The sequence below is a fragment of the Hibiscus syriacus genome, unplaced genomic scaffold (assembly GCF_006381635.1).
Source record: "Hibiscus syriacus cultivar Baekdansim isolate YM2019G1 unplaced genomic scaffold, ASM638163v2 tig00110634_pilon, whole genome shotgun sequence".
In the NCBI taxonomy this organism is placed as follows: Eukaryota; Viridiplantae; Streptophyta; class Magnoliopsida; order Malvales; family Malvaceae; genus Hibiscus; species Hibiscus syriacus.
This window is the reverse complement of record NW_024062807.1, coordinates 111,472-123,187: the sequence shown is the minus strand read 5'-3', so window position 1 is coordinate 123,187 and position 11,716 is coordinate 111,472. Positions and strand designations below refer to the sequence as shown.

The 11,716-nt window shown below is 34.9% G+C and overlaps 1 protein-coding gene and 1 pseudogene across 1 annotated transcript; one reads left to right on the top strand and one right to left on the bottom strand.

The window, feature by feature from the left end:
• The first annotated feature begins 1,713 nt into the window (after nt 1–1,713).
• On the top strand, nt 1,714–4,746 carry LOC120136583 (vacuolar cation/proton exchanger 3-like). The gene is made up of 10 exons (XM_039152563.1): nt 1,714–2,062; nt 2,155–2,222; nt 2,939–2,967; nt 3,067–3,263; nt 3,342–3,677; nt 3,763–3,879; nt 4,008–4,061; nt 4,148–4,264; nt 4,347–4,443; nt 4,525–4,746. Exons 1-10 carry the CDS (start codon nt 1,775–1,777, stop codon nt 4,560–4,562), a joined length of 1,341 nt encoding a protein of 446 aa, XP_039008494.1. The 5' UTR covers nt 1,714–1,774; the 3' UTR covers nt 4,563–4,746.
• A 4,127-nt stretch (nt 4,747–8,873) lies between these two features.
• LOC120136625 lies at nt 8,874–10,490 on the bottom strand (annotated as a pseudogene).
• Between the last annotated feature and the right edge of the window lie 1,226 nt (nt 10,491–11,716).

Sequence of the window (11,716 nt, the reverse complement as noted above, 5' to 3'; positions counted from 1 at the left end):
TATATATATATATATATATAGTAGATAGATTAAGTACACCAAAAATGTAAAGCACAAGGACCTTGTATGCAATTTGACCTATAAATTTATTACTTTTTCGGGTAGACTACACTAACTGCCACTCAACTTTAAGATTTGCATCGATTTTATCATTGAATTTTAAAAAGTTTCAATTTTAGCATTGAACTTCGTTTTAGCTTCAATTCTAGCAATGAATCATTAAATCGCTAGCATTAGGATGACACGATAGTTTCATGTTGATATGATACTGACATGGAAGCCAAAAAAATTATTATTTTTTATCATTTTGGAGTGGATTTTACTAAAAACTAATCTGATGAGAGAAAAATATAAATTTTTTGACTGCGAATGATCATTATTGATGGACAGAAATCGATTGACAACAACAAATAGAGTAGTTGTAAAGACCAAAACAATACACAAAATAAAATTTAATGCCTAAAATATAATATTTTAAAGTTTAATGATAAAACTAATACACAAATTAGACTTCACGAGAAGGAAGACAATCTCATAATATTTTCTAAAATTGTATTTTCACTTTTGGTTCGCGTAAAAAATAATTATCAAGTAATAATTTATTACCAATAATAACATTTTTTTTTTGTTAAAATGGTGGGAATGTTATTACCTCCTTAGATAATGAACAATTCCCACCACTTTATATACAAATATTTTAAAATAATGATTTTTTTCATATGGATCCTTCTTGATTCTTATTCTTCATGTTTTACTCAAAATTATAAACTTAATAGTAATAATAATATACAAAGAGTTTAATTTAATAAAATAATAATAAATTTAAGTAGTTAAAATTATCTCATATGTTAATATTTGTATATTAATCATTTTATAATTTTATGTGATGAAAATGTTATTATAGTAAACAAATATAATTATTTAAAATAATATTTAATTTTGAGTTATTAAAAAGTAGATCTTACACATTGAAAAGTAATACATTTGTGTACTTGAACATAATATTATTTTATATTATATTATATTTTATATAAATAAATATGATACTTATGAAAATTATTTAAAAACTATAAGTTTGATATATTAATTATATGTTAAATATATTTTTCTTTAAATTTAGATAGTGTAACAATTAAAATATTTTTATAAATTCTTTATTCAAATATTTATAAATTAATATTAAAGTTTAACTTGTTAAAATAAACATATATCACAAGTATAATTTGATAAGATATGTATCCAAATAATCTTATATTTCTTCAATCAAATACTGTAATCTTACATTCATGCTAAATAAACCAAACAAAGTAATACAACATTATCGTATTAAGTAATATTATTTACAAATGCAATCTTACATCCCATTAACTAAACATACCCTAAAATAAAATGATATTTGATGTAATTTATCCTAATTTTTAAGTTTACTCGTACTAAGAAAATGGGTAGAAATAAAAGCTTGTTAATCCTAACAGGTAAACAAACAGTACGTGAAAAGGTTCAAACAAGCTCATGCATGAATGGAAACAAAAGAGCGGGAAAATTCTAGGAAACTGCAAAGCCAAAACATGAAAGCCAGTGGGCATCTCTCGACTCTTTCAACAATGGTAGAAAATAAATATTTTTAGTGCTTCAGTGTCCCCTTTATAATCACCATGCATATACAATCCATAAACGCTCCGCACTTTCCTTTATTCTTGATAATTGTTTCTCTTTAAACAAATCAACGCCTGCATTTGCATTTGACCCTTCTTCTTCTTTGTTATATTCATTAATGGAGTCTGCAGGAGATCTTTCCTACATGGAGAATGGGGAGTCTAACAAAAGTTTGATGGGCAAAGAAACATGTAATAATAATGGAGGAGTTATCAGGACAGCACAAAACAGGTCGAGTTCTTTCATGCGTAAGAAATCCGACCCCATGTTGGTTTCGACGGTTCGTTTTCAGATGCTTCGACAGTTCTTAGCCAACTTGCAACAAGTGATTTTAGGAACAAAGCTTGCTGTTTTTTTCCCTGCCATCCCTTTAGCCATTGCTGCTGATTGTTACGAGTTTGGAAGGGTAAGTTTGTATCAAAGTTCATTAATTACCATGTTTTAATTTGATATGGATTATTTACTCTTCCTTTTCTGGGTTTTTTTAATATTTAATAGCCATGGATATTTGCTTTGAGCTTGCTTGGACTTACCCCCCTTGCAGAGCGTGTCAGCTTTCTCACTGAGTAAGCTCTACCAGTCTTTCATTCGGTCAAATTGTATAGGAATCCTTGTACTAATGTTATTTGGCAGATTTGGTTCCTCTCTCATAAATTAATCATTTATAATCCCTCTATTTTTCGAATATATGTATTTTCAGTTCAAAGGTTAACTTTTTTTTACCTTTAATTCCATCAGACTATCTGATATAGCACAGTGCCTTCCGTTCAATTTCATCTTTTCTTTAAGATTAATTAATTAATATATAAATTGATACTTGAACTGTGCATTTTTTGCCTATTTGGTACATGAAGAAAAAATCGAGAAATTTGAAGTTGAAATAAGAATAAAATTATTTTTTACCCCTTCAAAAAAAATATAATTCAATGTTGCCTCATAAATTTAGAGTTTTTAAATGACCCCAGCTAATAATATTGAGTTCCAACATTGTCTATACTTGTATTCGGATAACAAATTATGGCATTTGACCTATAAAAAAATTTCAACATTTATTTTTTTAATCGAGTTTAATATGTTAAATTTGTATTTGACATAAAATTTTCAATAAAAAGGTGTTTCTATGATGAGTAATTAAGTAGATATCTACCTCCTACCGGGTACCAAATTGTTAAAAGTTATATAATTGGAGATCCATTTACAAATTAACCATTTTCCTTCCATGTACGTAATCGTATAGTTTTACATGCAAGATTTCTGACAAGGTTTCTTGGCATAAATTCAGACAAATCGCATACTATACAGGTCCAGCAGGTATTATTTCCAATACGATACTTACTGATAACTCAATTATCTTAAGAACTTGAGAGAATCTAAAACATCACAATGAAATGGATTTGGAAATATTTGCAGTTGGAGGGCTGCTTAATGCAACATGTGGAAATGCAACAGAGCTGATCATAGCATTATTTGCACTTTACCAGAACAAAATCCATGTCCTCAAGTACTCTCTCATGGGTTCCGTTCTCTCCAATCTCCTCCTCGTTCTCGGCACCTCTCTCCTTTGCGGTGGCTTAGCTAACCTCAAGAAAGAGCAAAGATATGATCGAGTAATAAGACATTTTCAATATATATATAAGTTAATCTGAGAATATTGAATTGTTAATGCTTTGGGATTGCATATGCAGAAACAAGCTGATGTGAACTCTGGTCTGCTGTTGTTGGGACTGCTGTGCCATATGTTGCCATTGATGTTCAGATACGCAGCACAGTCTAGTGGGATTTCAATTGCGAAATCTACGCTGGAGTTGTCGAGAGCGAGTAGCGTGGTTATGCTCGCGGCTTATATCGGATATATCATCTTCCAGCTTAAAACTCATAGACAGGTTTTCGATGCTCAAGAGGATGGTGAGGATGAAGATGAAGAAAAGGCAGTGATTGGATTTTGGAGTGGATTCAGCTGGTTGGTTGGTATGACACTCGTTATAGCTTTGCTATCTGAGTATGTAGTGGGCACAGTTGAGGTATACATGATATTTATAATATATTTACTATACATATAGATATGGTATATGTATAGTGATGGATATGTGTGTTGATGCATATCAGGCTGCATCGGAAACTTGGGGAATTTCCATTAGCTTTATCAGCATAATTCTGATACCTATTGTGGGGAATGCTGCTGAACATGCTGGAGCTATCATTTTTGCTTTCAAGAATAAATTGGTAAACCTAAACTTATATAATTTTTATGGAGTTTTTTAACGTAAAATCTTAGTATCTAAGTATAATATATAATTTTACGTTGAATTATCTGTACACGACTTTATTATGTGTTTTGGGACCTGTTTCAGGACATATCACTCGGTGTTGCTCTGGGTTCTGCAACTCAAATTTCTATGTTCGCTGTAAGATTTAAACAAGCTCAAAAACATCTTTAACATATTGTCATCTTCAACCAATTCTAACAAATCAATGATTATATGTATTGCAGGTTCCCTTGTGTGTTGTAGTGGGGTGGATTATGAGAATCCCAATGGATCTTGACTTCAGTCTTCTTGAAACTGGATGTCTTGCTCTAACAATACTTGTTGTTGCCTTTACCCTACAGGTTTATTTTTCTTCTCGTTTTTAATAACTTATTAAAATTATAATATTTATAATTCTTCTTTTTATTATTATTATTTTGCCAGGATGGAACTTCACATTACATGAAAGGAGTAGTTCTTTGCCTTTGTTACATTGCAATTTCTGTATGTTTTTTTGTTCATAAAGTTCCAGCTCCATTGGGTAAGTAAACACCAAAATTCCCATGTAGTTTTTATTCTCTTTAATGAACACTAACTAATTCCAAATTCTGCTTGTTTATAGATCAAACTATTGTCAACTCGGAACTCAACTCAGCCTAGCCTAGCCTCGTCGGCACCGCCTTTTTACGTCACCATCTTGATGATGCCAACGTTTCCTTCGGCCTTTGGGAAAATATATTTACATTTGGGAGATCTGAGCACTAAGAAGATAAAGGGTGTTGCAGACATGAAGAGTTGAGACCATTTTTCAAGCTAATATATATATATATATATGCATATGAGAGGAAAACAAGAACCATCTTCTCATTTGAAAATGTTTGTAATTGCAAGCTTTGCTTCTGCCTTAATAAGGTTTTTGTTATTTGTTGTTCTCTCTTCATTTACTGCATTTATCCCATTAATAATTTAATTATATGTTGATGATACCATTTACTTTGTGGGGATGTACTAAATCATAAAACATCAGTCAATAAGAAAAACCTTTAGTTTAGAGTTCATTCTATTTTGGGACAACTCTTTTTATTACCCCTTATACTATGGGTAGGTAAATTGTAGATTTAATCTGCTTATTTTAATTTAGTATTTTGAATCTATGTACTTGTCAAATTTTAAAATCTTGGTTTTAATTTTGCCTACAAAAGTCTGAATGTTCAGGTCTATCGTCTTCTTACTAATCCTTCTCTCACTAAACCTCATGCATTAATTGGTTAGAGCCATCTCAACTCTCATAGCCAAAGCGTGGTTTGTGGACTTTATCCTTGTCCGCCGCGAGGCCAATATGATTGTTGATCTTATGGCGAAACTTGATACTCACACGGATGGATCCCTTGCTATTTTCTTTTTGATCCCCCATTAGCTCTGACTAGGCTACTTCTTAGGGATATCTCTGGTCCTCCCTATGCACGTTTAAAGGGACACTAATGTAATGGTTATGGCTTCAACTTCATTCAAAAAAACAAAAAATTCTGTGCAAAGGCGAGAACTGTTGTTCGATCAAAATCTTTGAAATTTCGGGCTTATTGTTCTATGGAAAAGGCGTTCTATTGGATGGTTTTTATAATCCGGGAGCATCATCGGGCTGGAAAGCGGGAAACAATGGCGGAAGAGCACGGCCGGTTGCTGGTTACCCTCATAGCTCGAGCAAACATTCTTGAAAGCCATTGAAGCAGAGCCTGATAACGATTATTATTTGGCAAACTATGCTGATTTTCTGTGGAGTAGCGGAGGAGAGGATACTTATTACCCACTTAGCTCTTCAGACACTGCTCAAGATGTTTGAGACATCATATAAAAACATAGCAAATCTGTAATGAAAGGAACACTGAACCTAAAGGAGAAAGTAGCTGCAGCCAAATGTTTAACAAAATAGCTTCCCCCTCCTTAAGTCACTTATTTAGACTAATATTTCTGCAATGTAATTAAAATAAAGTCTCACTAAATGCTTCAATAATATCTTCAAGTGATCCCTTTGACAGCTTCTGCTTGTTCATTTGATTTGTTTATAACAATACCATCCTCTCGAAAAACAACCTTCTCCTCAAGGTAAAGACCGCAGAGTAGTTTGTTGTTGGACACGTTCTCGATATAGTTTCAACTAAACAATGTGAAAAATGAAACAGGTTTGTGTTGACGTGGACAAATCCAACTTGTTGGCAATCACAACTGTTCAAGAACTTCCATACATGCAATAGCCAGCAACTACCATTTGCTTCTTAGGCTGCAGCACATCGTACAGAGTTGGTTCATGGTCATCTTTTGTCGCGTAAATCCCAAAAAATGTTTCGATGGAAACACCATATCAATGTTGGAGTTGCCGAGTACATCGAAAGCTACACAGTACCTTTCATGCTTTGAGTGCTTCACGAAGATTACCACTTCATCTTCTTCGAATCAAGGTTGTGGCCTTGTGGGTTCCGCCACTGCTCACTAAAGCCTTGATAAAGGCTTCATTCGAAAGCACATCCAAATTCTTTTGCTCCTCATCCTGAATATTGGTCTCCCCAATAAGTTCAATGAGTTTGGCTAGACCAGTCTTGTTCACGTACATGCAAACGAACTTGCAACCAAAAACGACGTGACTGTGCAAGAGGGAAAAATCTTCACAAGACTCGAGATATTTGAGTTGTTTGTTCAACACAAAATGAATTCTAATCCTCAAATCAGTACTTTGATTATCTGTTGCATGATCCATGATGATCTCTACCAATACACAGGACGGATGCAGGATTTAAGTTTGGGTGCGAATTTGAACTTATAAAATTTTAAGATTGAGAACTTAAACTTATAAAATTTTAGGAAGCGAAAACAAATTTTCAACATAAAATACATATAAAAAATCTAAAATATATGATAATTTTATATTTTTAGGGGGCCAACCTCCCCGCCTAGGTCCATCCCTGCCAATACACCCTCCTCCAAAAACCCAGAAAACAAGAGTAAAATGGAAGAAAAATAAAAGTGATGTTTTCATCCCTTTTCTTGCATCCAGAGTTGCTTGAGTGAAACAACTAAGAATTGTTGCTTTAAACGTGGCAGCTTCAATGTTGATTCTCATGATTTCAACAACAACAATGCCAATATCTGTGAAAATTAAACATAACCAATATTCCTCTCTACCAACATAAGTATAAGCACGAACTAAAGGCTTGCAACCTTGGATTTTCCAATTTAATACTCTTAGATCGACATTTTCAAGGCTTAATGTGGAATAATTACCACCCAAACTCCTGGTGATTTGTGTCATACATTCTCCTATTAGTGATAGTCTAAACCCATACGGATCATCCTCTTCTACAAGTTTATCCACATAAGTAGATATTGTCGAACAAACTCGTTTAAATTTTCTACAAGCATCGATACTTTTAAGAAAAGAAGCCTTAGCGTTGCTCTCACTCCCAACCTTGAAAGAATCGGACTTACACCCATCAACATACATAACCTGACCAAATTAAAGTTACACCCATCGACCAAAATACTTATAATTAATTGATAGCCATATTTAGGCATCATTATCATACCTGCACCTTCTTGTCTTTGATACTGGAATGAAGTTTTTTTATTTCCAAAGAAATTTGGTGCTGCAAGCTCCCATAAGGTTTTTGATAGAGGTTACGATAATGGCATTTTAAACAAGTTGGAAGTTGCTGCAGTAGGGTTCCCTACAAATTGAGATTGTAATTTAGCATCCAAGTTCATCGCTCCATCACAATTACTTTCAACATCTACCACTTCCTCCAGTTGTACAAACCTTTCATCGCCAAATATGGTATGTGTCATCTTCAACATGATTTTTCATAATCTCAACGGCGTTGAAAGAAGCTACCCTCGTCGTTTCTTCATTTTGAAAACAAGTCCTTCGCTATTTTGGTCTATTGGCAATTCGTCAAACACCTGATGGATATATTTGCGTGTGTAGTCTTGCTTAATCTCCGTTTTTCTCGTTCCACCGATCCCATCATCGTTCCCTTATTACTCACGGCTTTTAGCTTATATTTCATGTCAGTCATGAGCTGTTGTTGTTCATTGAAATCTTCCTAAAATTTAGTTACCACCGACTCCATTTCTGTAAAAGCAAATCGTTTTCGAATGGCGTTAATAAAATGGTTCCATCCGGCCAACTGACGCCACTGTTTAAAATATGAGGTTCTGGGAAACTTGAGTTGCAGGTCCATGGGGACGAAATGAATCAGTTTATGAAATCAAACCTCTCCACAATAAAGCCTAAGACACGAACGGCGGCCACAAGAACTCTGTTTCTGTCCTTCGGAAGAACAACGGCAGTTTCAGTGGACTTCTTAAAAAGAAACGGAAAAAAAAGCAGCATAAATCATTGATCCAACCATTTCTGGGGCTTCATTGGCTTTGAATTTCTATATTTTCCCCTTCTTTTTGGAACCTTTAACGATTCTTCAACACTAATCTGTCATTAGTGCTATGCAATGTACACATAGGACAGTTTTGCTTTCTTAAGACAAGATATGCAGGCACCTGTAAACATAGGATGAACAAAGATTTGTAGTTTTCAATTACCTTCCATGTTTTAAACACCAAATTAGCTGATATCTTGCTATTTGGGATACTGTTTTAGAAACACATAAGGTTATAAAATCCAAATTTCAAAGGTCAATTGCACCAAATATCCCTAAATTGAACTCGTTTAATCACTATGTTCACATCAAACATGAAACTTCAGGTTTAGGATGTCTTAATGTTATAAAAACTTGAACATAACTGTTCATTGCTGGCAAGCATTTTAATATTATCTAAGTAACGAGCAACAAAAGGGGGAAAAATAACAACAAAAAGGGAGAGGGAGAATGAAACAGGGCAATGCTTGGATTGCAAGAGTGTTATTAAAGCATTAATGAACTAAACGGCAAAGATACAAAAATAATGCACTAAATAAATCACCAAAACTAGCCTAAAACAATCTTTGATTTAGGCCAAGCCTTGTGTTGCTTCAGCATTTATGAAACGGCTCGTAGGTTAACTGACGGAAAGAGCAGCTCATTGCGCTCCATCAGCATTCTCATCTGCCTCAGAAAAAATCTTCAAGAAATTAACACAAGGTGTATAGAAATCAACAAAGATGGTAACTGAAAACCGCAATCAAATTCTTTTCTCCTTTTAGCGTTCCTCAGACTCAGGAGGAAACGAAGATAATATACGGAACCCCATAGATTCAATTATGAAAATGAAAATATTAGGGGCATCCTCTCATCTATGCAGGCTAACAAATACAAAATGATCAAAAAACAACGTTCTAAAGTCATACATAGGACTTGTTACACCATAGACAAATTTGCAATTATTCATTCAGGAGAACTCAGTTCTCGCTGAAGATGAATAAGCATCTCAATACTCTCCATGCATCTTAACTGAATGTACACTTAAACTACCAACAAAGATAATTTCCGAAGAACATTCTAATGAACTGAACATGTCTAAATGAATCTTCATTTCGCAGCAGCATCTGCATTGAATTTCCAGTTACGAGCCCTGAACACCCTAATGAACTAAACATGTCTAAATGCATCTTCTTCTATCTCGGAAATACAATCATCATCTCCTAGTTCACATAACACTTCAAAATGTAATGCAACGAAAGATGAAAATGATGGTACCATTATTAACAACAATTCTCTAATAATACTAATTAAAAAGAGATGTACCTTCAGCACCTTCTTCTTCTTCTTCTTCTTCTTCATCCTCGGTTTCACCTTCATACTCCTCCCCGTATCTTCCATTCAGATACTCCACCGTATCCGGAGTTAGCACCAGATTATTGCAATTCAGAATGTCGAACAGATTAAGTGTCCTGGGAGTCAACATTCTCAAAGTCCCGATATTCCGACTCGATTTATCCACATTTTCCGGCACATCCATCAACAAAAACATGGATTTCTGCTTTGGGTCCAATCCCCACCTCTTCAACGCCTCGATAAAATCTTTCGTCTTTGGCTTCTCGAATTTATCCCCCAAATCTTCCACTACTATCGTGTTCTCAGCTGCACTGGATAATGCCGTCGAAATCGCCAATCTTTTCTCCTTTTTGTTGATTTTAATCGACCAGTCTCTGGGTTTCGGTCCGAAGATAACACCACCGCCGGGACGGAGCGGAGTGCGCATAGACCCACGACGTGCCCTTCCGGTTTTCTTCTAGGGATAAGGCTTTTTCCCACCACCACTAACTTCGCTGGGAGTGAGTGTGCAGGCGGTACCGCTGAGCTTGTTTTGAAGGTCGGCGATAATTGCTCGGTGGACGACGGCTCGAGCGGTCTCGGGTGGAGCGGACTTGAGGTCGATATAGGTTTCGCCGACTTTCTCACCAGTAAAGGATAAAATTGGGGAGAGTGGTGGGAAGAAATTGAGAGGATGGGTTTTGAAGAAGATGATTTGGAAGAGAGGGAAAGGAAAGTTGGGAGCTTTGCGGAGGGAGAAGAGAGGAAAAGGGAGGATGAGAAGAAGGAAAGTGTTGCAACTGAAGTCGCCATTTTTGAGTTGTTTGGATTTTAGGTGCGATGAGAAAGAAGACAAGCCGATAACACAGTATGTTTCTTATCGAATTCTTTTGGCATCGGAAGTATGGCATATAAGTGACAAATTCCCTTGTAAGTCCCTGTATTATACAACACTGTGCATTTTCATTCCTACATAGTATATGCTTTTAAATCAAGATTACGAGGAAAATGATATATTTATAATATGATATGATATATTCATTTGATTCGTTTTAATTTAAAAATAAATTACAGTAAGAACTTATGATGGATGTAGAGATTTTGGGACGAAAATTTGTTGTTAATTTCGTTCGAACCCTGCTAATTTAAAGTATGAGGACTATTCATGAAACGATACAAGCAGTCTAAGGACATATGACTAAAATAGACTTCAATATTAACCGCCAGTTGCATACTAATTTTGTATTTGTCGTACATTGTTCCATGAATCAAGCAAAAGAATGGCAGAGGAACTCCTAAATCCAAGGACAGGACAAGAGCTGTCCACCAAAAACATAAGGATGAAAACCCCAAATCCATTGACCTCTCTTGTACAATTTTCTTTTCTGTTTCAACTAAACAAAAGGGAACTGATTCTCCTTCATGTCTGAAATGCAGGTTTGGAGTTGAATTGTTCTTCACTCGTTTGGTTTGTTTCATGCCTTGGTTTCTGTAGATTAAAGAAAATGAGTATCGATGAAAAGGGCATTCAACACCCTCTTTGGAAAAATATTACAGTTTCTGGAAGTTGTTGTTATAGATATGTAAGGAAATATCCAGTTGTGTGGGGTTCTCTTGTCTTTGTTTTCTTCCTGTACACATGTTTTCCTCTTGTTTTCCACTATCTGCTGTGTTCTTCTCCTATTATTGCCTTCACTTTCGTTTCCATTAGATTTTATTTGAAAACCAAACACCCTGATTCCAAATGGATTAAGAGCAACAACAGTGGGAAGAAATCAAATGTTGATGTAAATAGATCGAACAACCCTTCATTAAGAAACCTGAAAAGTGTTAGGCGAAATGCTCGAATGGAGATTCTAGAATGGGATAGAAAAGATAGTGAGGAATTGAACAGCATTTCTCCTGCAAGTCCTTATGGTATTGCTAGCTTGTTTCATGAGGAAATGAAAATGTTTTCTCCTAGAAGTCCTTATGGTCCTGCTAGTTTGTTTAATGATCCTAATTTCTTGGACGAAAATCCGGAGTCGGTCTTCGACGACAAAGGGAGGAATAGCATGGAACATGGAGGAGGGA